At 40.0% G+C, this 26,892-nt stretch overlaps 2 protein-coding genes across 2 annotated transcripts in view; both read right to left on the bottom strand.

The window, feature by feature from the left end:
* The window catches only part of BCAS4 (breast carcinoma amplified sequence 4), a 43,492-nt gene extending 42,607 nt beyond the window's left edge, over positions 1–885 (bottom strand). Inside the window, exon 1 of the mRNA XM_042800878.1 lies at positions 711–885. Coding sequence (XP_042656812.1) covers positions 711–800 — 90 coding nt within the window. The 5' untranslated portion in view covers positions 801–885. The remainder of the gene's footprint in view (positions 1–710) is intronic.
* Positions 886–6,487: 5,602 nt separating this feature from the next.
* Positions 6,488–25,209, bottom strand: PARD6B (par-6 family cell polarity regulator beta). Its single transcript, XM_042801184.1, has 3 exons — positions 24,924–25,209; positions 19,893–20,115; positions 6,488–11,192 (listed from the first exon to the last, which is right to left on the bottom strand). The coding sequence occupies exons 1-3, from the start codon at positions 24,987–24,989 to the stop codon at positions 10,363–10,365; spliced, it is 1,119 nt and encodes a 372-aa protein (XP_042657118.1). The 5' UTR covers positions 24,990–25,209; the 3' UTR covers positions 6,488–10,362.
* Between the last annotated feature and the right edge of the window lie 1,683 nt (positions 25,210–26,892).

Here is a 26,892-nt window from a genome sequence, read left to right as displayed (position 1 = left end):
ACAGACTCAGGTAACTAACCGCACCTAAGATCCTCAAACCATGCATCATTCCACTTAATCGTATCAGCGCTCTGAGCCAGACTTTACAGTCACCAGCAGACCTGGGTTCCACAAAAAACAAATAAGAGTAGCAGCCGCAGGCACAGTCACGGAACAGTTATTCAGCTATTCAGGAACTCGGCAGTAGCTCAACTTGATCCAGCACTGCATCCCGAACAGGGGACACCTGAAGACTAGGCTCTCCCCTGCCAGAGGGAACGCAAACCACGCAAACACCCCGCTCTCTCCAAAACCAAGACGAGCATCACGAGCAGCGGGCGAGCCCGGGGCCGGGCAGGAGGGGAGCGCCTCGCACGTCCCTGCCCAGGCCGGCGCCCGGCCCAGCGGGGCTGAGGGAAGAGGGGCCGGACGGCCCCGGATGCTGCCGGTGCACCCACCGGCCGGGGGAAGCGGGTCCCCGGCAGCCTCTCGCGGGGCGGCGGGGACGAGCGAGCGGAGGTGAGTGTTCCCCGGGCCCGGGGGCTGATCCGGGCCCGGGGGCTGATCCGCCCCCACCCGCCGCCCTTTGCCTCAGGGACTCCCCCCCCCCCCCCCCCCCCCCCCGCTCCTCAACCGCCCCCCACGGCCGTTACCGATGCACCGCCAGCCCGCCCCTCGCTCCCCAGCTGACGGACCGCCCCCGGGCCGGGGCAGCACCCCCCCCCACCTACCTCTTCCCCAGGCGGAGGGGTCAGGCAGCGGGCGAGCCGCCGAGCCCCGCTCTCCTCAGCCCCCGCCCGCGGTCCCTCCGGCCGCAGCATCACCTCCGCGGCAGCTGGCCGCCGGTCCCCGGCTGCGCTCCCGGCCGCCGCCGCTCCGCCCCCGGCGGCCGCTCCGCGCCGCTCCTCCCCGCCCTCAGCGCTTCCCGCCCGCCGCGGGCCGCGCGCTCCCCCTAGCGGCGCCAGGCCGCCGCGAAGCCCCGCGCTGAGGCCGCCGCCCCCGCTCCACGGCGGCCGCGCGGCTGGGGAGCGCCGGGGCAGCCCCGCCGCCGGCCGGAGAGCGGAGAAAAGCGGCGCCCAGCAAAGCCACGGCGCCTCCCCGACACTTTCCTTTGCCACTGCGACATTTAGCTTTCCTCAGAGCGTTGCGCTTTAACAAGCCTGTACTGCAGCCTAGAGGACAGAGGCCCAGATACTCGCTGAGCGGATGCGCTAGGCTCAATGTCTGCTTTTTAATAACTGGGAAATTAAATGCAGCTGAAAACGCAACTTTACAGTGCTCAGAATTTCTCTCTGCCCTGTTTGCAACATATTCAAATGACTTGACCTTAGAGATAGTCAATTTTATATCAGGCAGAGAAGAACTTCTGACACAGTGCCCAAGTCACAACAACATCCTGGCCTTCTCCCCAAGGATGGAGTTGCAAGAGACTGACTCCCTGAGGAAAACTGTGGTTAGCGACTCTTCTTGGATGCCTCGTCACTACAGAAGATGCTCTTCCTTGTATTAGGCTCCTTTAAAACACACTCTTAAACCAAAGCGACATTTTAGAGAAGGCCAGATGATCAAGACAACAGTTAGATTTGAGACAAAAATAACCGTCTGTTCTCAGTTTGTTAGTTGTTCTTCCTGCTCTAAGCAGGAACCAGGACCTACTTGGTAACTAATGATGAGTCAAGGATTTGTAAATAGAACAGGGGGAGGATTTCTCAGTAACTCTGCTTCTCAATAACAAGCAATATTCTCAGTTGGAAAAGCTCAGAAGCAGCCTGCCCTCAAAAGAAGTATAGCCCATATATGTATGAGTATGAAGACTCATACTAAGGTCAGGTGGACTCTATAGTAGCAGGGACATAAAGCAATATGCAGTATTTGTCACTAATCAGTTTGAGACATTAGATAATTTAACATTTTATACTATATAAAACTACTTTGAGTGCTTGCAGAACAGAAGGCCACAACAGGTCTGTACTGTCATCCAAAGCTTTTCTTGGCTTTGGTTAAGACCAAATTATTGCTTAATAATGGCAGAAATTTAAATTCAGTTTAGCATTCATAAGAAAAAGCCAAATCTATAGTCTGTGTTTTGCAGAGATCAAAGCAGCCAGCCTTGAAAAGGTACTTGAAGCAACAGAAGACAGAACTAATATGTTGCAGGGTTTCCTCAAATCTTTTCACAAGAGTAGGGACAGACACAGTGAGCTGAATTTAGTCCATGTCATCCTGACAATAGCACCAGACCGACCCCTTTATGCTACACTTGTGGTGTCTAAAAACCTCTTATCTGAAAAACTGTAAGGTATTTGCAAAACTTGGTCCTTCCACTGATCAGCACTGCACAGAAGACAAACACATTGCCTCTCCGGGCACTTTATTTCTCGTTTCAATTGAAGCTCTCCAGGTCTGGGCACCTTCCTTGCAGTGTAGTTGCAGAGTTAACAACACTCAGGTACTATTTATGCTGTAGACCCCAAGGGTTTGTATTCTATATCATTGAAAAAAGTGTTTCTACCAGGGAAAGTTGCACCAGATAATGCAAAAAACCTACTTGCACAGTTTTAAGTTTTAGCTCATTTACTCATAATTTTGCAAAATATATCTACTTTTCTCATTTTACAGTACAGGATAGAAAGAGTATGAAGGGCAGACTTAACAAGGTTATTAGGAGATTTAAGCTATTAGGATTTAAAATTTCTGAATTACAAGTCCAAGCATTTTACATAACCTTAGGTAGCATTCAGAAAGTCAAAGAAATCTGTTTACGTATTCAATACTTTCTCCTCAGAGTTTTAAAAAATCCAAATCCTTTGCATCCTCCAACAGAAAGATGAGAATCTCACTTTTCTTACTGGGTCCACAATATCCAGAACAATAGCAAAGTGGAAAAGAAAAAAAAGGTAAGGGCCTTGTAGGAATTCCAGTGTCTCCCAGCAGGAATACCCTTTCTGTGCCTAGAGGTTATTGTTACAGCTATGAGGGCCTGAAGAAAGGCCAGGCTTGCAGATAGAGATAGTATCTTTTATTTGACCAGCTTATACAGCTTAATAGACAAAATTTTGCCTATTGCAAAATTAAGTATTCCTTTCTGCAATATGCTGGGACTCTTACCTCCTTCATTAGCATATCTCCTATTTGCTTCCTAGTTTTTAGTCTTGTCTCGCAGCTGTGAATAACTAGGCCACTTATTTTCAGACTGACCTAGACATGCCAGTTTATGATACATATCAGCTTTGTCTGCTGTAACCACACAAATGTTTTTTATACAAGCATGGACCCCTGTACTGGATGATATCCCTACCTTGTCTAGCTCCTTTTACATCATCTGCTGTTCTCATCTGTCCCTCAAACTCTGTTCCTTGTTTCTGAGTATTGCCATCACTTCTATTACTACAAAAAAAAAAAAATCAGTATCATATCAATAACTAGGTATTATCAGGTGCTCAAAAGAAAGCATTCTGAAGTCACTGCACTACAAAGAACCATGTTCTCCTGTGGAAAGCAAACATGGGGACAATAAGTATGCTCTTATATAATTTCTTAAGCAAAACATCACAGGGCCTGATAGAAGTCTTTCACACTGATGAAATGCAAGGTATTTCCTTATACTCAGGTAATAAAATGGTAGTTCAAGTAGGAAGGAATGTTAATTGGAAGGACAGGAAATGATATCTTATTAGCAACACTTCTGAATTGCTGTAATAAGAAATGCTGGTTAAATTGCAGAGCACTTCTTCAAATCGCTTTATGCTTCATATTTCTAAAGCACTTTTAAAATCAAGCATACTACACTAAGTCCACAGAGACAAATTTATCTCCTATTTGAGAGGGAAAGTACACAAGTGATCTATCATAGCTGTACAAGGAATTTGAATTCTCAAATCTTGGCTACAATCTTGCCTCTCCAAGAACCAGCTGTAACATTTCTTGCATACTTCTACAGCATCCAAGAACAATATTGTTACTGTCCAACACATTTTTTCCTTATGCTAGTATTAGAAACCATTTATGAAGCTACCTTGAAGCTGATTGTTCCTCTCTAGCATTACCTTATGCAACTACTACATAATAGTATCTGAATATTGATACTTGTATTGCAAGGAAGACGTTCAGAAGTAATTCAGGCAAGTCTGAAACCTAGAATGTCACAGCTAGTTTTAAGATAACAAGAAAATTTCAGAGAGGTATTTAGTACTAGTCTAAATCTTTATCCTGTTGGTATACCAAGAAGAGGATTTTCAACTGATTACCTATGAAAATCCTGGAAAGTTTTTGTATCTGCATCCATACATGAATTTTCAATTTCATAAAATAACTGAAGTCCTAACACCTTGTTAAGAGCTCATCTTGGTAAAAGTGAAGTACTGCTGGCAGTTAAAGGACAGATGTTATTGTATGGTATTTAACAATTGCATTCCTTCCTCAAGGAGGCAGCAGTAAAGTTACAATCATCCTTTCCTAAACTAAATAACTAATTGTAAAACTGCCAGCAGGGATTATAGTGATTTGTAGAAATAGCGTTGCTGACCTGCATGAGTATACATTTTAGTTTTACTCCTTTAAAGTGTCCCAGATTAGCTTCTGTACCATGCCTCAGTACTACAGATTCAGTCCAGGTCAATATTAGCATTAGTCTACTCTCTCAGTTCTTGTCCAACCTAAAGCTTGTTATCCTCATAGATACATGCATTCCTGAGGACATGTTCCTTAGTCTTTGCTCCTGCAATAACCCACCCCCTTGATTCTTAGGGCATTTTACTTAGGACAAATGCTCTCATATGTGGAAGCTTGCTGGAAGGCACAGAAACATTAATGGATACTAATGGTCTAGCTAAGCAGTCTGTGTTCTTGCTGCAAAGAGCAGGTCCTGCCTCAGTGAAAGTACCCGCCACGCTCAGGGTCAGTCCCTGGCCAGGGAACACTCGAGCAGATGCATTTACAGAGAGTTCGGGTCAACACCTGACTAATGCTGTGGAAGCATACCTCACATGAAACGGTGTCCTCCAGATTCAGTATGTTTTTGGCCTCCTTAAAAGTTACTAATTAGGGAGATAAAATTTACTACGAATCAAATAACTCAGAGCTGATAAGTGGAAATTATAGTCAATTTTACCTTTTCAATCTATCTGATGATATTTAATTTCCTCATACAAAACTGTTTGCACATAGCTTCATTGCTTTTTACCATCTTTCTCAGGCTGATCAGTCCTCTACTACTCAGTTTTGTTATACTAAAAATATGCTATAATGCAGATGACATAGGTCAGGATGAGAAGCAAGTCTGCTCAGCATTCACCATTGCATATGCAGAAGACAAATTGTTTCCCAACATGTGCACATTTAACCTACACTGAATTGTTTGCCATTTTATGGTTTAATTTTGCAATATGTCTGCAATCCTTCAGATTTTGATCCTCTCATTTTTTCATATCTGTTTATTCAAAATTTTCAACACTTGAAAAATTTCACTACAATACTAGAAAGTTACTTGCTCCCACAATTCACGTGTTAAAGAAGAGTCAATAACTTGGAAATCTCTCCCAGTTTCAGAGCTATATGCATTCAGATAGAAGTTTTGAAGTTGGAAAAAATACTACATCTAAATTTTAATACAGACAGGATGAATTTTTAAAGCTCACACCATTCCAAGAATACCATACCAATTTCAGCATTCCCTTAGGAAAGGAGTGAGCCATCAGGTTCTGTGCAAAGCAAAGAAATTGCTTCCAGCTACCAGACATACAGACTAGAGTACAAAGATGAAGCAGACTGGGCTCTTTCAGTTGAATACCGATATTAAGATACTGTAATGCTGTTCTCAGTCTTTCTGTCACCTTCCCATAGCTACATAGGCAAGTATGAAGAGTACTGAAGCATACAAATGAAACTAGTCACGCATACATGAAGGAAGGCACAGAATAGAAGTCATATGATTGACCCCAAGACCGGCAGTCACAAAAGCGCTAAACAAAACTCAAGTCTTTTGTCACTAGGTAAATGTTTACAAGGGCTGCCAAGGCATTAGATATGGGAGAAAACACTTGCAAGTGGAATGGGTTTAAGTTAAAACTTTAATACAGATGGTTATACCAAATACTTACAGTAACAGTGAAAACCACAGCACCAGCAGCACTTGACAACGGTGACGGAGGATGAGGAACCATCTCCCAGGCCTCATGACCTGAACTTTACTATGAGTACTCCTCAAGCAAGCGATACAATGTAAGAGTCTTTATTTGCAGCTACTATGGTAACAAGCACATCACAAGTTAGTCAGCAGGACCAAAGGACAAACATTCTGAACCTTTGCATGCTTTCCATGTTCAGAGGTTTGCTCCAGAGAAGGCAGCAGAAGCAGCAAACGTTTAAGACTGCTATGAAAATAGAATCCACTTACCTGCCCAAGAGAAAAAAATTAAAAATGAAGCCCATCTTACTCTCAAGCGTGAAAGTAGAGGATACATTCTTCCTCATTTTCACTTATTTGACAAAGTAATTGAGAAAAAAACCATTTTATTTCTGTGTCCATTTATTATTCCAGTCTGTAAAAATATAAGACTAATATACAACTACATCTAGCTTGATTTTGTAAAATCAATCTTCATTCAGTGAGATACCAATGTACATTATACATTAAAGTTGTAAGAAAAATACTGATATTTGACATTTTAAACAAGTTCATTCATGTAAAAATCACATTGCAAGTAAAATTTAATTAGAAAATACATAGTATTCACAAAAATACACATGTTAAAGACAGCTTGTGAGAACATTGTCCTAAATTTAATCCAGCTGTGGAAATAAAAAAAAAATGATTCACAGTTAGGCTTGACTTATCCAGTACCATAGCAGAACTTTAAAGTAAATGCATCTTAATTCTATTAAGAATTTTTTTTTCTATTAAGGTGCACTTAAATCTCCCAGTCACAAGTAAAGAATGAATTGTCCCCCCACTGTGCATGTACACAACATATAACACAAGTCAAAGGAATTTTAGTTTTCCATTCCGAAATAATTTGGATAATTATAAATTAATTTATAAAATCTGGATTGAAAATACAATTTACATATACAGGATACTTAATACACAAAGATTACATTAATAGCAGCATAATATTGTCAATCATGCGTAGCATCCTCACTATGACTTTTGGATTTTTTCTTTTTAGCTAAAGATAAAATCTATATAAAACAGTCAAGCCTTTAAGTATTTTCTTCCAGGGAGGAAATTATAAAGATGTTAAAAATTTAGGAGGTAGTGAATGAAAGGCTAACAATATCAGCATATTTTAAAAAAACTTATACTGAACACCAGTATCATTTATATATAAAATTAAGTTTAGCCACTCATAATCAACCGTTGATCATCCTGAAGTAACAATTTTAAAATATTTTGTAATTAACATTGTATGCATTAGTAAGATATGGAAGAACTTTAGAAACTTTATGGTAACTGCAGCATTAAGCAATTACATGCTGTGCAGTCTGTCATAGTAACTCTAAATATACACTTTTAAAAACTCATTTTTAGGTTTATTCTTTAATATTTTTATCAAGTCCTAAATGCTTAGTTTTAATATATGTTACCAGATCTCTGTAAAATAACGTGATGTTTGTCAAATAGTATTATCTCCCGTTTAGATTAATCAGTTTGCAGGAAAGGTCCCAAGAGATGAATTCTCATGCAATTTAGAGTAGGACTCTAGTTAAATTCCTACAAGTCCATAATACTGGCATATACAGTCAAAATATTCATGCATCTGTTACAAGTACAGATTAGGTAACACAGAATTTGGCAGCACGCTAACCTTGGGTGTTTCCACCTAAGCAATAAGCTCCCTTGCAACACTGGCTTTCTCAGACTCAGCCCTCCTGTGTCAGTTAATAGCTCAAAGCTATTATCCAAGCTGCAAAATACTAACATACCACATTAGACCCATTATGTATTTCCACTGAATGGAAACACTACACCTGTATTAAGTGCACTACCAGTTCATTTTCTGTATCTGTGGACTTCATTTCTCTTCTCATCCAAGTGCCTTTATTCCTTTGATTATTCACAATACATTCAAGTAAACAAAAGGCACATAAGTGCAAACTAGCATAATAAGTGAAAGTCACCCTCCACTGATGATTTCATACAGGAAGGAAAGTCTTTGATAAAGGAAAAAAAAAAAAGACATTTAAAAGTAAACAATTGTCCTTAAATAAAGGAAGTGTAGAGCAGCACTGACAGAAAACATGTATATTTAAAGTCTACATGTTGCAGAACAAGCACTTGTTTTCCTCATTTCACACTAAGTGGATGTAGTTACTTCATTTTTTAATAATTACTAACGAAATAAGTAACACACTTCAAAATTCTTGCTCATGTTGGAAAACATTCCAGGGTGTCTCCATATGTACGCTGAAGAAACCATAAATAAATCTGACGCAGCAGAACTCTAACCTGTATTTGCAGAGTACCATTGTCTGTTATCCTAACTCTCCATAAATCAAAATGGTCATGGATACCTTTCCTGACATCTATGAGATTTGAACTCCAAGGGATTGGAGGCTTGAAAATAGCACTGTTCATGATATGAATTTAAGACTTGCATTTAGTAAAATTAAACAGCAGTAATTTCTGAAGCAATTTTGCTTACATCATTACAGAAGTTTTAGCCTCTGATATCCTATACAGACTTTTACAGTTGCCTTAACACTAAACTTATGGTTAGTCTCTTATTAGTAAAGTTACCAGAGGTAGATGTTTCCTCAAGATAGAATGAAGGAAAGAGAAAGGGGTTAGTCTCCTTTCCTGCTCATCATATCTCCCTACAGTGTAGAACATGCTTCTAAGAACCCAGACTAAGCACAGTACCCCAGTACAGAACAGGTAGCATCCTACTTCCTTCCTAGAGGTTGACATAGACTACTGGATCCCCCAGTGAGAAGATCCATCCATCCTTCTCCACGATCCTGTTAGTCCCCATCTCATTTTCCTGCAACACCTTCTGTTCCCAGAGAAGGATCAGGTTGGGAACTGAGTGCCAAAGTGGTAAAGCAGGAGATACTAAAAAGGGAAAGGGTAAAAATAATGCTACAAACCTCTCCCCGCAATTCTCCTAGTAAGTTTGCAGCTGATTACATGCATACTTATGCACTTGCAGTATCAGGACTTGTCATCAGTATTTTGTTTTACATATAGCAACTTTGTAATATTCAAAATACCCAGCCAGTGGTACACAGAAAGATCAGCATTTACAGTTTAGTTCTTTATAACAAATAATTTAATATCACATGGCCCAAGCAAGTTCTATTAAAGCCTCATTCTGATTTAAAACTCTTTTTCTTTTTAATCCAGGGATTGCTATTAATTTAAGATGTTCTAACTTGTTCAGGTTTGAAGAAAGTCACTTTTTACATAATTCAGACTCACTACAACAAACCTTTGCTAGTAGAAACCTTTACAGCTTCTACTAGGACTGCGATTTTAACATAGATTATATTATTTCCATTAAGTTTACATTTGATTTCTTTGAAATTTACTGGGATTAGCAACTAAATCAGATGATATCCTTAAATATTACAGACTAAAATGAGAACAGGTCTTTGATGTATAAGTGTTAAGACCTTTCACATTTGAATTTAAAAATCAGTCATTAAAAATAAGCTTACCTTGCCACTAAAGCCAGTAAAGGTGCATGACTAATGAGCCTGTGGTTGCACGTTCACTTACAAAGGAACAGTCAACTTCAGAAGCCCCCACCTTCAAACCCTGACTGTTGTCGAATTGCTGACCACTATCACATATCCCTATTGCTCAAGGTGTCAGTCAGGGAACTAGACCAACCACAAATATCTCTTCCCACACCACCTCCTGCTTATTTTTCAGTTTCCTCATACACAGAGCCACACAAACAGCTCTACCAGCTAAACAACAGTCCTGAACAGGAATGAAGTGGCTACAGCAGCTCCATCACACATAAACAGCATTTCAGATGAACATGAAACCACAGTACATTAGACAGTCAACCCGACACAATAATGGAAGTTTACTTCTATAGAACCAGTAGTACTCTGCATTAAAAATATATAAAAATCAAGTACCTTTAAAAGAAAGCTCACAGCCATCTCAGCTATCCTTCATTTTCTATTTAAATTTTCCTCATCCAATTTCGGTCATTCATCAATTATGTTCCATCTTTGTGAAGTATTTACACTGAAGTGCAGAATTAACTAAAGTTAGTCAACTTACATAATTTTGAACTTCTTGTGTTTACTTTTTTCCCTCCTTTTAATCTAACTGCAGTGCTCGGTAGATGAGAGGTATAAAATGTATTACATATTAAGCCAAATTAAAACATGTATGGCATCCTTCATACAACGTACACCAATGTAATTTCATAGTGTTATTATAGTTCCATCTTCTTCTAATGATTTATGATCTGGACCTTGTACTTCATATTCCATGCTCATGCTGCCTGCTGAATGATTCAAGTTCATCTCGCTGGAAAGTAGGAATCCATTTTGAGTTGACTCATGAAGGAGTTCAATTTGTGTCAACGATTCTAGGCTTTCGCTGGGAGGCACGGCTTTCGGAATCTGCTGTGGATCACCACTATCTTCAATAATAATGTCCTCTTCATCGCTCTCCTCGTCTCCTGGCAATAAATTTGCTAAAATATTCGGCGTGCTACTTGGAAGGCTAGATTCAGTAGACTGACCGGAGCTGCCAGAAGTCCGACTGTTCCTCACAACATTATTTCTCTGGTTTGCTGGTCTTACTGTAATGATCAGGTTACGGCTGTTTGCAATCATCATGTCTGTAACCTGATCAAGGCTTTTTCCTGAAACCTCTATTCCATTCACCTCTAGTACTTCATCATTGACAGCCAGCAAGCCTGTGCTTTGAGCCAGACCTCCAGGGACAAGCCTAGATATGAAAATCCCCGGAACTTTCTCTAATCCATGTGGTGTTACTCTGACACTAGAGCCATCTCGTATATAGAATCCAAGGGGTTTGTCAGTTCCGTATTTGTAAAGTCGTACCCTACGATGGGTTTCTGGAAGAATATCTACATCTATAATAGAAGACACTGGTCTGAAGTCTTGTGGCATGCTAATGACGATGTGTGGTTTCTTCTTGTGATTATCCGGACGTAACACATTTGATAAGACATTTTTCTTCCTTGTCATAGTATCTGTACCAAAGGCACTGTAGTCTGCATCTTCTGTAAGACATAGCACATTGATGATTAGATCACACTATATGCAGTCCATATCACATTGCTATCATGTTTTGGGTTAGCAGAATGAAATATCTAATCTATATGGTTTCTGGCTTGCTATAATAGAAACATTTATCTCCACACATGAAACAAGAGCTTTAATGTTATGAGATTCATCAAAGTTTGTAATACTTTTGGTTTCCTTCTACCAAAGAAAAGAAAGTACACAAAAAAATATTAAAGCAAGTTAGCAGTAGTAGAGACACAAAGAACTATATTCTAGCTTCTTGAGAGAAAGTTTAGAATGGAAAGAATGAGTACATTCCTAGAAACATTTTCATTTTATTCAGAGTAATTCCACTTGCTAGTTTTCTCTCCTTAGGTTTCAGATCATTGGAAAAGAAAGAATGAAAAAGGGAAAGCAGCCAGTGTGCCTATTATTGCCTAGCTCGTGGAAGCTAGCCAAGTGACCTGGATTCAAACTCCAGAAAGCTTATTCCATTCTGCAATCTCTTCCCTGCCCCCATGCAATGTAGGTAAAATGGCTGTGGAGCAGAAACAAAGAGATCTTGTACACAAATACTTCAAGCAAAACTGTTCATACAAGCAATGTTTTAACTGCCACAGTTTGATACAGAAGTATGCAAATTGATTAGAATTTTAGAAAAAGAAAACATATGCAAGTCGTACAAATACTACTCATGGAAGAGAAAACATGTTCTGCGTAAGCAATTCTGATGTCTGAAATGCCTATTTAGCAAAGGAAGCTTCCATTTTTCTTTTTAATATGCTATAACTCTCTAAAAACAATGAAGCAAAACACATTCAGATTACACTTGTATATTTGCAACGTTGCATAGATTTTTTTTTTTTTGCAGTGAATCAAAAAATAATTAAGCAGAACTGGTTTGCACTAACCCCAGGACTCAAAGAAGTTGGGATTTCTTTGTATTATCACACTAAGATGCCATTGGTACAGCCAAGAAAGCAAAAGAATTGCTATACATTTCAGTCTGTGAATTGAAATAACTATGGAAATGCTATCCTAGTGTGAAATTTCAGGAGAGCTGTCAATTGCTGATGAAAAATGTACACAGTGAGAGTTAGTAAATCAGAAGATCTAGGCCAAGATGAAGATATACAGACATATAGTTATATTTGGGCTCTTCAGATGCTTTAAGCAAAACAGAAGAGAGAATGTAGTTCTGAAGCAATAGCCTAACACTATTCCAGCATGTAATACTAACTTCTCCCTTCCCCAGACATTAGGGCTGCCGAAAACAAGAAGAGTTTGTTAAGAATAAAGTTATTAGTTTAATAAGGCAGCCTTGACCTTATTATTCTAAAACGTAAAGGCCAACAGGAAAAGAAACAAATTTAAATTAGCCCGCAAAAAAAACCCAAAGGGATTTATCACAAACTCATAACTTGTGTGTACACAATAGCAATAAAAGAGTTCATCAACTTGGTTTAAAATAATACATGTCCTGATGATGGCCTCATTTACATTTTTGTTTGTTTGTTTAAAAAAATAAATCACACAGTAAGGGAGGCAAATCTGCTGAAGACAGAACATCTTTTGCATTAAAGTTTACAGATAAAGTTCAATAATTTGACACAAACAGGAGTTATTTTCTGAAGACAGCTAAGTCTACGTGGCCATTCTATACTCTGGCAATCTCAGTTACTTTGGGAGGACATGGATGCCTCTCTAGAATATCATATCCACCTTGCATAGTTAATTTTTACTTCCGCTGTTTCGAAGATTTGGCCATCCTCCCATCCAGACTGGTGTTCCTGCAAGAGTTACTAAATGAACAAAGGCAGCGCTAATACAAATTGTTCCACATGTGTTCCTTTAGCAGACAGCCCACAGTACTCAGTTCATGTGTGAAAGTGCATATTGACAGCACCCTGGGGACTTTTCTCTCCTGCTTCATCCACTGGAACAGCCTCTGCAAAATCTGCTTCCCTGCCTTCCTAGGATCAGCAGGTAAAAATGAAGCTAAATCAAGGACTGGGCCAGCAAGAACAGGATGAAGTTTAACAAAGACAAGCTCAAAGTCCAGCACCTGGGATGAGATAACCAAATATCCCAGTACAGGCTGAGATCTGTGTGGCTGGGGAGCAGCCTGCTGAAAGGGACTTGGGGATCCTGGTGGAAAAGCTGAATGTGATTCAGCAGGGCACTGCTGGAACAAAGGTGAAGTGGATCCTTGGGCTGCATCTGTGGGGGCATTACTAGCAGAGATCTCTAAGATGTGATCAACCCACTCCTTAGACCTTGTCAGGCTGCACCTGGAGTACTGTGTCCAGTTCTGGTCCTCAAAATTCAAGAAAGATGTAGACAGATGGGGGAGGGTCTAAAGTAAGGCCATGAAGACGATCAAAAGGCTGGAGAACCTGCCCTATGAAGAGAGACTGCAGGAGACCTGTCTCTAGAGAAGAAAAGGCTCGGGGAAAACCCCACCACAGTATTTCAGTACTTAAAGGGTGGCTGCCAAGAGGATGAAGACACATGGAGAAGGCGGGGCAATGGGAGAGGTTTAATCTCAGTATAAGAAAGTGTTTTGAAGAAAGCTTTTGGGTTTTGTTTTGCTTTTCTTCTATAGTAAGAACAATCAATCACTACAACAACCTTCACAGGGATGCGGTGGAGTTCCCATCACTAGAGGTTTTCAAGATGCCATGGGACAGGGTGCTAATCTCATCTAGGCTCCCTTTCCCATAAGAAGTTGGACCAGATGGTCTTTCAAGGTCTCTTCCAACCTGTGCTGTTCTATGATTCTATGAATTGTACAAGAAAGAGTAGGAAGGTAGAAGCAAATAGAACACTAGCTATGCTTCAGAACATTGGATAATTGTGAATACAGTAAATAATTTTTAGTTTATATAGGAGTCTGAAAGGTTCTCTCAGAAAAGCAAATTACTATTGCTCTTCAGCAAAAGAGGTTAAGAAGAAAAAAAATTGTGATTTAAGGTTAGACTAAAATAACATTAGATATAAATGTCAAGCAAGAAATCTTTTGAAATAGGCTAAAATCTGTTTTTCAGATACCTAAGAGTGTTAAGTCAGTTGTATTGAAGAGTGGGTTGATTAAAAAACGATGCAACCTCCCAAACCAAAGCATGTAACAGGTGGACTATGTCTAAGTGTAACTCCTCCAAAAATGCAAACTTAAAATTTTCTCTGTAAAAAGCATTTTGGGATATCTAACTAACTGAAGATCAGCCATTAAAGATCCGGTACTCCATTGCTGAAAACTAACATGCTGATTTTTCAGACAACATGGAGCAATTCTTTTAATGTTTGCTTAAAATTTATGATCAAAGAAAAAAGTGTGAGAAGTTTTGCCCTCATCTCTACTGACAACGCATCTAACCAGTTCTAAGGTAGACATCTGGTCATTACATTGGGAGGATTTTCTGCAATTCAGTGAGTTACAATAGCTTCTCTTTTTTATTTGGAACTATAATTGCATACAAAACAACTCAGAAAGGGCAATTGTGAAACAGGATACTAGACAGAAGGGCCTTGCTTTGTATTCAACTGCAGAAGATACTCAAAGTAACATAATGACAGCAAGAAAGTGATAGTATAAGCAAAGATTTTAGACAAACAGTAGACAACGGTGACTTGAATATTAGAATTAAGAATGTTAATGAGTGCAAAGGGGTTTTTTTAGGTTATGGATTTCCTTCTCTCCCACCAGCAGCTCGTATGAATCTTGGTGATCTCAAAAACCATGCAAAAACTTTTTTGTGCAATGCATGTCTAAGTAGTATAGACCTCTGATATTTAGAACCCTGTTTTTACAGCTGCACAATGAACGGTAAATTCAAAAACACTAAAGTATTCCAAGGACCAGAGAGACACTGCATGGCCAAGAAGTGCAATTTTGCCTCATTTCAAAAGCTTCACTTTTTTGTAGTGGTGACATATTTCTAGACACTTAACACCACACTGCTCCAGAAGATCTCTGTTCTTTGGGAAGTTTTCCAGAGAGCCAGAGAGTAAGTTGGAAGCTTTTTAACTGATTATTTCCATATTGTTCAGAATTTAAGCCGTATTATGCCTTTTTATTTTTTTTTAGAGTAATCTCATCTAAAGAAAAAATTAAAATCACACATGCACAATTTATTTGTGCTACAGTGGAAGTTGCTGATAAAAATTCTAGGATATAGATGCTAACACTGATACCAGTGAAGCACTAGGTTTCTACTGCTTTTACTACAAGAGTTGGTTCTGAAACAGCACACAGGAAAACAGTGTATCAAAGCATTGTCAGTATTGATTTTCTTACAAGTTCCACACGCATTGCAACATTGAAAGGTATTCAGTTTGGGAGTTTTCCACCTTAAATTCAAAGTGCACAAATTCAGATTCTTGGCAAAGAATCAGAGAATCTGGTGTTTTACACATTCTGTCATATCAAATAATCATATTTGACCCTCCCAGCTTGCCACAGTGGGCTGAAAAGCTTCTTCACCCTCAAAGCTGGTCACGTACCAGGATCCCTCTCCTGCCACTCAGGCCTGCTGTGCCTACATGGTAAGTCTGGCATGCACTAGATATACAAACATATACACATCTATTACATCCAGGAAGGTTTATTGTGTTCTGAAAATGATCATAGTAAGTTTGTGCTCCTTACCCAACAATTAGATCTAGAACTATTCTCAACTTTGTTCCCCAACAAGAAATGAGAGTTCACAAAAATCATCACCCAACAAGAAATGAGAGTTCATGAAAATCATCACCCAGCCTGCCTTCTCACAACTATCAGCTAATAAGGTTTAAAACTCAAATTTTTCCACAGTTAGTAGAGAAACATGAAGATCAGTTGCAAAAGGACTGGCTTTGAAAAAAATATTATGTAAATATATCTGTATGAGAAATAACAGATTCAAAAGTGCTTTTTAAACAAAAACTAAGATCACAGAAGTATTTATTGGAAGAAATACGAACTTTAACAGTCTCTTGCATAAGACAAATACACAATTGGAAACCTTAGCACTGAGCTGGTGCTTTTGCTTTTAGAAACTTACTCAAGTTACATGACACATTGTTGAAATAAAAGCATCCCAAAACTACAAGCCATATGTCAAAACATTTAGGAAACTATAAAGCACCAGAGGGTAGGGGTTTTTTTTTTGCATTGCAACTAGTTTTAGTAGTCTAATAATGCAAAGCTAGCACAAAGCTTAAGATATACAGTTAAAGTTACATAATTTGTGGGAAAAAGAAATAGTGAAAGTTGATGAAAACTCATCTCCCCAAATCTCAGCCAAACAGCATGACTCTGTTTAACCTCTCTTCCACTGCTAAACAAATTTTCTAAAGCAATATTCTCAAGTACAAAGGCATCTTTGTTCTGGCACCTAACTAATCAGTTTAAAGCTGCAGCAGAAAATATTTTGGCATAAAGCCAAAAGACAAGGTGTTAACTACAGATAGTGTGTTAAGGAGAACGTCCACATAGTGCAAGAATGATTTCCCCCCTTGCCCTGCACCACCTCAGCAGTTTCAAGCTCAAGGTGGCACCAATCTGTATATACATTTAAAACAAAAGCCCACAAATGCTAAAACTGGTTTCAGTTTAACACTGCTCAAGACAGGTATGTAAAATGTTTTCCTGATCTTTTTGCAAAGCAATGTAGAGTTACCCTATAATTAGTATATTTGAATACAGATGCAATTTAGCATTTTTTAAATTAAACCCAAATCTTATCTATTTAGTCACAAGTTATAACAAAACATGAGTTTATGAAACTAACTTATGTTTTTAGGAATAGGACTCAGACTAGCTCAGATATTCCAAAGAGCGCTGTTTAAAAAGCCAACTCCTTTCTTTCCACTAAAATAAAGCTTCTCAGACAAAAAGCATATGCCTCAACAGGCACAAATGAATTAACTAAAGAATCCACTTCTCGATATGTACAGCCATGTACACGAAGAACTTGCAAGAGTTGTATATTGTAAATTAATATCCTACAAGTGAGTTTTAAGGACATTACAATGAAATATATCTTCTGTTATCATCTCTCTTACTCTTGTATTTACAATGCAAAGTCTCCCATATTGAACTGCCCTTCGGGGTCTGTGAAGACCATGCTCTGTTTCTCCCCCCCATTATATCTTCAGTAAGATTTTTCTCACAGAGTGACTCCCATACATCTGGATTTAATCATGATATATCAGCTTAACCTTTAAATTCCAGGTGTCAACAGTACCCGTTAATCTGTTAGACTGCAGAATGAAATTCCAAGAATCAACTGTTTTCCACAAACCAATAGACATTCTTGACTTGTGAAATATCAAAACACAGTTTAGATTTAGCACAGGAGCACTTTAAAATATTTTGAAGTAATTTAGTTAAATACAATTAGAAGAGTCTAAGGGGAATAATGTGATTTGATTTCATTTCATTACAGGATTTCTAGGTTTCTTACCATATTAACCAGTACACATAAACACTAAGGACATAGAGCTTTCTAACTTTCCTAAATTAGCAGCCAAAATTGAACAGAAGAGTGCTTATTCTGGCATAACAAAATTTCTGAAACTTTGGAGTCATGTTATCCCAATTGTAATTAATACCACTTCAAAAGCATCTTGTTGCTCCCGTTTCAACCCTTTAAGGTGTTCCTTAGATGCAATATATTAAAAAGTTAATATTATTTACCCTAGATTTGATTGTAGTCTGCTCATACCTTATGTCAGCTTTCCACAAATTGCATGAAGCTTCTAAATAGGTAAGATAGTATAAAATTTCCTGTATTTTAAGACAGCAAAAACTTTCTCTTCCCCACAGTGTTTTTTTGCAAATGATTTTAAGTTCCCAGCCACTATTGCTGGAAACAGAAATATTGTCACATCTAACTCCTGCAATTTAGCTTTAGTTACCTGCAAATTATCACAAAATTCAGAATCAGGTTATTTCCTTATTTTCCAAACAAACCTCTGTTCTATAAGGCAAAGATGCCAGTGGAATCAAAGCCTCAAATTAATCAACAGAAGTGATCAAAGTGGTCACAACTAATTCAGAACTAAGTACAGTGCTGGAAGTGCTGGACTCAGATCCCAGCCTGGGTTCTTTATTCCCTAAAACTTTATAGCCAGAAGACTCTAGTCTCAAAGCTAAGGTGATGACAACTGACACTTTCTACAGAGCTAATCAATTCCTGGCATGATAAATTTAAGTGGGGTAATCTTATTTCTAGTTCTGTGATTATATAAATTCTTTTATCACTTCCCCACACCAGAGTAATAAGAAATAATCCATCATGCTTTTATTTAAAGGTATAGGTGCTACAAATGTAACACTAGTAACAATCAGCACTAAACATGTAACACTAATAACAATCTAAAAACATATGGTGTTAAAATATAAACACAATAATCCCAGTCTGACAAAGTGGCTTATCTGTTCTCATCATGTGGCTACTGTAGGAGATTAAATGGAATCATAGACCTTTTCTACATCTAGGTTTTATTAAAGCAAATAGTTCATTTATTTGACAATTCAGGACTGAAAATATAGGCTTTACTAGACTATACTTTTCTCAATACAAACCACATTTTGCCAGCAACAAAGCAGCTGGCAAGCAGCCATGATGTTTAATACTGTTTTTGTGTCAGGCTGTTGTGGAGTTTATTAGTTTTAGCCACTCCCCAAAAAAATTAAAAGCTTCCAATGCCCAAGTATTTTCTAAGGAAAATAAGCCTGTCTTAGCAACAACCAGAAACAGTGCATATCTTTGTAAAGTAGCTAAGCAAGAAGCAGTCTGCTATTCAAAGATCAGTTGACTGCTTTATGATAGAGGAATTGCACGTGCGTGTGTTCATACATATATATACGTGTACACGCAATGCATGCACATTTACACCTGTATACAAGTAAGCAGAAAACCAAGTGCAGAAATCAGGTTTTCTCTACTTCTCTGGACTAAAACAATTTCAAATCACATCACTAGATTCATCCCCTCCTCTTCAGTTCCATATACTGATATGTTTGCTGTCCTGGACAGGAACAAATACAACTTCAAATCTGATTTCCCCCTCCTCCCCCATGAACAAAAGTAGACACTAGAAAAAGACAATCGGAACTTGGTGCCTAGAAGACATGATATTTTTAAAGGCAAACCAACAAACTGAGCTGCACTCACATTTGAGGTTTGCTAACTGAAATAAGCTTGTCATCTTGAAAGCTTCAGAACGTTTTATTAGGAAAGTGTCATAAGAGTAGCATATTACAAAGGTAGTCTTTAATTTATACTGACATTTAATACTTCATGTAATAAGGACTTTCAAGATTCCTTTCCATTCTGTAATGGCCTCTCGTCTGATCAAGATCGGAATTTTAAGTGAAAGGCATCCACTATATAGAGCAGCAAACCCTAGCGGTTTAAAGTTTATTTTCATTTGCTTACACAAAAGCAGAAAGGAGCATTTGCTAGAGATTTAACTTGACTTTAACTGAACTAAATACAAGCAAAAAAAACCACAAAGTATAAATAGGTTGCCTGAGGAAGCTCTTGCAAGAGAGATGAGTTGTGAATACCTTTCACGACCCACAATTATTACAGAATTCAACATGATGAAATAGGACTGAAGAGTTTTTTCCTCCATATGTCACACTGTTTACTGCAACACAGTATAACTGGATAAACAGATGATTCATAGACTTCAAGTGCACGTACCTTTCCTCTGAATGAAAATCCTGAGTAGAGGATTGGCTGTGGAAACTGCTTTATGATAATTGTCATCATTATTGATAGGCAGCAGGTCTCCATGAATGTCCGTATATCCCACTAGAACATCAACATTTGGTATCTTGTGTACATGCTGCAATAATCCATAGAACTCCTCAAACTTTCCAGGTTTGGACCTCTCCAGAGAAAATCGTCGAAATTCTGCTCCAAACTACAACAAAATATATCTTACATCATTAATATGGAAATCTTACATCCTCAAGCAATAGAATGACTTGAACGTTAAACCAGAAATGTTATGGAATCAAAAGTGCACTAAAAACTACAACAAATAATTTTGAAGTGGCATAGAAAGGTCAGTTTAGACTGGTTTATTTTTTTTTTCCCCGAAGCTATAACTATTTTTGGTCTTAATAAGCATGTACTTTTGAATATGCAAAAGTTGTTTTCATTGTTCCATTTATGTCAAAGCATTCACTAATATGGGAGCTTAGCATTAAGGTGACAAACTAGTTTAAGAATAATTGCAGATTCTTACATGCTTATGAAACAGCCATGTTATCTGTAAGGGACAGAATTCATACCTAGCACTGATGTTAGCAGCTCAAAAACAAGATTGTGATTAACCTTCTGTGGTATGTGACTGCCTGGAACTTTCAAAGAAATTCCAGTGCACTTTAGAATGGTATGTATAGATTGTTATACAGCTGTGGTTAACCTATGCAGGACTGAGTAGTTGTCAGATTCCCAGTTGTTTGGACAAGGAATGAAAAAGCCACTTTAACCTGACGACTGCAAAGAATGGCTGCTGCTTTTCAGTACAAATTATGCACAGTAAAGTGTTAGTGAGTCAATTCTATTCTTGCCTAAAGAGAGATATAACAGAAGCAGCCAGCCAGCCACTACTCCTTAAAAGCATTCATAAGATTTTCCCACATGATCAAGACTCAAATTTTGATTGCATTGTCCTTTAAAATGCAGTTGTATTCAGGGTACAAAACAGACAACATTCAGAAAATATGCACAAAATTCCCAAAACAAAGCATTTAATCACTGGCACTGTACTTTCAGGTGTAGGATTTGCATTTAGTCAGTATGATCATTCAACAAAAAACCCCAGCTCCCTAGTCCACACAAGCTTAAGTCTCCTAAATCACCTATATAACAAACAGTTATTGAAAACAATGCTAACAACGATTCAGTGGTGGTTGGCATAAGACTAAACTGCGTGCAAATAAAAGAGTAAGCATTTGATGTAGATTTAGACAAATTGTAATTTTAGCATGACTGACTGGTAGAATTAAAAGCGTTCTGCCCAACACAGGCAGGACTCAAGTCAAACAGAATACTGGATAAATGTTACTCCAAACCCTCTATATCAGGCACACACAACATATGAAAGATGCTAAAAGCAATTAAGAGACTGCAGCAGCCAGGTTACTAAAAGCAGACCAGCTTGCATACGAATTAAAAGGGTAACAAACTAATCATTAAAAAATATAAAACAAACAAAAGAGTCAGTTGGTGGCATTTTTTGTGATTTCTCTTGCTGATCCACAGTGAATATAAAGACTTTAAATAATTTCTTTATCAGGTTTCGTTTTAAGCAGAACAGAAGGGCACATGGAACAAAATACTGACTGAAAGTCTGAGCCTCAGTATCACATACTTGGGTATATGTTACACCCAGTAGCTGTGAAGGTGCACATTACTAAGCCTCCAGACCAACCTTTACCTCACATTTCATTACAACTTTTTGGAGAATAAAAGCTTTAGAGTTCTCACATACAAACAAAAGAACGAAAATAAGGAGACAAGGACACCGTTGTTAGCACATTAACACCACCCTAACTCAAGCACAGTACAGCAAAACAAGCTACACCTTCCAACACCCCACCTTACTCCGAAGGTTTCAAACAAAAAAAAAAATTATCTGGGAACATTCCTCTTCTAGAAACACTCCACTTACGGTAACATTAACTAACAATAAGGTAGAAGGGATGATTCATAGCTGCTCACACGAAAAGCAAAGAAAAGCCTGCAGGAGGAACTCCCATCACGTCAGAAGCAGCATTCTTAATCATGACGACAGTGAAAGACTTCATCCCGTGCCTCCCAAGTATTTCTTCAGCTATGTGAAGTGTGAATGCCAGAGGAATTGTCCATGCTTTGCAACCATTTCAATTGTTTGGCTTCAAAAGACTACGTAGTTTAAACAAATTCAGTAATAAAAGTGTAAAAAGCCAACAACCTCACTGTCAATTTGAAGTAAATGTTAAATCCTATTGCAGTAAGCATAGAAATGCTGACTTGAAAGCAAGCATTCAAACGTGTAATTTTTATTTTTCCACATGGCTTTTTTTATACATAGTTGGTGCAAACACCAGGAGACAAATAATCTGGCTATTACTTCCTAACATGGTTTGCCATATGCTCAATACTATTATAAAGCAGATAAAGATAAAAGTAAAGCCATGCAATTTCATCGTTTATTTTAATCCCCTGAAAGGTTTTCATTTTATGTCAAATGTTGCACTCCATTCCATTAAGTGGGCTGCACTTACAACTTGTAAGTTTAGAGGAGATGAAAGATTGGAAAATACTAACTTGAGAAGGCTTCTTGCCACCTGAGCTCTTTACAAACGCATGCTGTTACACTGGTACCTCATCTGGGAAAACAGTACAAGCATACTAGGAAGTTACAGTAGATACTCAGTTAAGACTTATTTATGAGACAACTTTAAGTCCTCTGTAACACATCACACTGCTGTCATACTATAAATCTCCAGCAACAATAGAACATGAACTACAGTAATCAGATCTGTCTTATCAGTATATTAGGTTTCATTATGAAAAAAAATATTATTCCAAGTCATAAAAGGGGGGGGGGGGAGGGGGCGGGGAACCTGAATTTTATATCTAGTGAACTAGAAGTTTATTTTGCAACTTTCATACCATCACCAGGATCTCTACTTTGGGGTATAAACTTTTTTTTTTTTTTTTATGGTGAGAGAAAAGGCTAGCTGGAATTAACCTGGACTCCCCAGATCAAGGTCTGCCCAGTTACCCAAACTGAATAAACTAGATTAAGAAAAGGATTTTGCTCGTATAACTGCAACTACATCTCGGTTGTGCTGGCACAGCTTTGTCAGTTGGGGCACAATTATTGATTTGTAATATCTAAATAAAGAGCTGTACATTGCTGATAAGCCTTCAAAGCCTAGCCCACTCCACAGTAATGGTCCCCTCCACCTCTCACAGAAGCCTTTCTCTTTAGAATTCATTATTTTCATAAAAGGATGATGACTCCTATGCTATATTAAATCAAGGTGCACATAAATAATGCATTAGCGACAAGTAGTTCTAGGAATGCCTTGAAACCTGCTTCCTAATATGCACTTAAAAGACAGTCCCTATTCATTATAGCTTCTACACTTCTCTCTACAAACACCAACAAACACATCACACAGGTGATCCCTAGATATATTTTAAACCAAGGAAACACACACCATATGGTAACAGTAAGACTAGATTTTTGGGCTGAGGCAACAAGTATTTGCTTATAAGCACACTGTACTGATTATTTTCAATCTTACAAGAGCATAGATGAAAAAAGACTTCACCAACCACAGTAACAGCCATGCTTAACTAGTATTTGAAATCATAGCTACCAGCTATTCCTGTACTTTCTGGTTTTGTCCACATGAAAGTTAATTTAACACTACAAAAAAATCATCACCATTCAAGCTATAGAGACCAACCATACATTTTCTAGAAGTTTCAGCACTATGTTATCATTAAAAAAAACACACAATGCCACAATTCCCAACTGCTTCAGCTATACTCCTGCTCTAACACTTGATTAGCAGAAAAGGAAGGTACAGAATACAGACTGTAGACCAGTTAAAGAAGCCCACAAGAGGCTTTTCTCTTCCAATGGAAGAAAACACATAGGTGCACTTGCAATTTGCTTAATCAGTGAAAAGGGGGGGTTAACTCAAGTTACACACACTTGTTTAGCTAGTAGGTTGACACTGTAAATCCAACACTTTTACAAGTGTTAGCTGCAAAATGGCATGTCGACAAAATATTACAAGTATACATCAGAACAAAAGTAATTTCTTTCAGAACATCAAAGTTTTGTCAGCAAGACTTTGTCTAACCAGCTTGTGAAAAACTAATAGGAAGAATAGATCCAGACACATCCTTAGGAGAATTTACAGAATTGTGAAAAGCTTTGACAACAATAAACCATTGGTATAAGCCATAGCATACAGATACACACTTATAAAACAATTAGCCGTGTAAAATCCTCCAACAGTCTCTAAAAGATAGCCAGCTCTGCTTTAAGATCAGTTAGTCAGGGTTTACCTCTACCAAATAATGCAAGCTATGCTCTACCTCACAAAAAAAAAAGTACAGAAACATATAGTCATGAAGTTAAACAGAGTACAGAAACAGACCCTAAGCTAAACAAATACACTCTTTTTCTAGCTCAGACAAAGCACAGGTTTCAGAGCCTGAACTGTAACTCCAAGTAACTCTTTTGGCCCAGATATCCCAAACTTTCCCCAAACATCTACTTCTCTGTATGTTTTTTAGTTTATGAAGAAGCCAAGGGGCCAACACCACTAACCTATTTTCGTAAAACACTTCAAAAACACTTTTTTTTTTTTCCCGCCCTGCAGACAGCGCACCCAGTAAGAGACACCCCCACCCGCCTCCCGCCACCTTCGCCTTGTAGCGGCCGAGCCGCCCGAGTGGAGCCCGGGGAGCCGGCTGGGGCAGGCGGGGCAGCGCGGGGACCACCGCTTCCCGCAGCCCGGCGGCCTGAGGCGACCCCGGGGCCGCCGCTCCCCTGCCCCCGCCGCCACCTCCGGCAGGTGAGTCAGCAGCTCTCCCTGTCCCCTCACCGCCCTTCGCCACGGCGACACCACGACCGGACGCCCCCGCAGGGCAGGGCAGGGCCGGGCCAGGCCAGCTCCTTCGCGGCCCTCCGGCGCGGCGGCCAGCACCCACCTTACTCTTCACCTCCATGGTGCCCAGGCCCCGGCTGCCCGCAGCCCCGCGATGAGGCCGGTTCATGCCGCCGGAGGGTCGGTGTCTCGTCTTCTCTCTCTTTATCTCTCTCTCCCTCTCCGCCGGGTGCCCCCGAGCGCGCTGCAGGAAGGGAGGTGAGAGGCGGCGAGCAGCGCAGCCCAAAGCCCAACTGCCCCCGGCACCGCGGCCGCTCCGCCGGCTGCTGCCGCCGCCCTCAGACCGGGGCGAGGGGGCGGGGCCACGACGGCCCCTGGCACCTGCCGAGCCAGCGGCAGCCGCGGGGGCGGGGCGGGGCGACGGCGCCACTGCGCCTGCGCTGCCGGGAGGGGCGGAGGGCGGGGGCGCGCACCTGCCGCGGGCGAGCATGCGCAGTCGCCGGCTGGCGGGAGGCGGGCGCGCACCTGCGTCGGGCTCGGCAGGGTTCCGAGATGGAGGCGGGCGCGGGTGAGGAGGAGGGGCTGCTGTGTGATAAGGAAGTCTTTTTTTATTTTTTTTTTTTTTTTTCTTTCCCTCCCCTTCCTCTCTCCTCGGGATGCTGGTGTGGAATGTGCCTCAGCCACCTTTGCCCTGGAGAAGCCGGGTCTGCTCTGTACACCCAGGCCAGCGGTGGCTGAAGCGCGGTTTCCCGCCTTTCTCCTCAGGTGCCTCAGTGCGTTGCTCCCTGCGCTGGGGTCGGCCCGGCCTCGGGCTGCGCCGCGGGGAGGCCCAGGCCCGCACCTCCGCGCCATCCCAGAGCGCCGGGGAGGCGGGCCCGGCAGCTTCCGTGCTAGGAGCCCCGAGGGCCCGGCTGCCCGGAGGGCGGCTGGCACCAGCGCACCGCGGGCATCTCGGGTCCCTGCGAATTTAACACGGAAAGTGCGCCGGCGCTAGTTTCTGTATTGGCAGATTATACAAAGAAAGTCTAGATTGGGTTGAAAGGTTGAAGTCTTGCTCGGGTTGCACCTGTATGCCCATCCTGGGGGTAAAGATGTTCGTGGAGTTTGTTTTCATTCTAACCACGGATAATATTGCAGGATCTGGTAACGTGTCACAGTGGTTGTCTTGGATAACCTTGTTTATGGGTTTAATTCTGAGATCAATTACTTTCATACAAAGGTCTGCTTAGCTACCCTGAGAGAGGTACTGACAAAACTCCTTGGTGAAGAGACCATAAACACCTTAAAATCGGAAGAAAAATTTCTTTTCACTTGCATAGTTTTATGTGTATGGGCAGGAAGAAAGCATGTAGATTAATCTAGTTGTGTCAACAGACCTTTGAAATACAGGTCTCTCCCTAATCTATAAACCGATAGAAAAGAACTCAGTGTGAAGTATCCTTGTGTAAATGTTATGTAGATGGCTGTGAAGGGAGTTCAAACAAGTCTTTGCAGTGGAGGCAAGGTATGAGTGTCTGGTCAGTTCTCAAGTCTCAGTTGGTAATCAGTAATTAAAACCATCCAGTGCTGAACACTTTTTGTACAGTTGATCTTACTCCCATCATGCCAAAGGCAAAAACATTGCAGTTATCACTCAAGCCAACACAAGTTGTAATTAGTACAGAGGATATAGTTAATTGCTAAGTATAGTTTGCTGTCAGGCAGTGTCTAGGCTAATTCAAGTCTTCCCATCCTTTGTCTAGTATGTTTTGCAAAAGGATGCATAGAAAAATCAGTCTGTAAATTTAGATAAAATCTGTGATCCTGGTGTAATAGAAGATAGATTACAGCCATGTAAGCAAGACTTGGATAAAACCTCATATTTTATCACCTTGTAATTACAAAATTGAAGAGTTTGGACTGCTTTCCATTTATGTCTTCTACAGCATGCTTTGCTTAATGCGCTATAGGAAAGCACAGAGTGCCAGTGACAGAACAGTGCCTTCTTCAGGTTTTCAAAGCTATTGGGTTGCCTCTTGGAGAGAGGGAGGAAGAACTCCTGAAGATTTGTGCTTGAAGCTGTCACGAAGCTA

The sequence above is a fragment of the Tyto alba genome, unplaced genomic scaffold, assembly GCF_018691265.1.
Source record: "Tyto alba isolate M040663 unplaced genomic scaffold, T.alba_DEE_v4.0 Super-Scaffold_33, whole genome shotgun sequence".
Lineage (NCBI taxonomy): Eukaryota > Metazoa > Chordata > Aves > Strigiformes > Tytonidae > Tyto > Tyto alba.
This window is presented reverse-complemented; position numbering and strand designations above follow the sequence as displayed.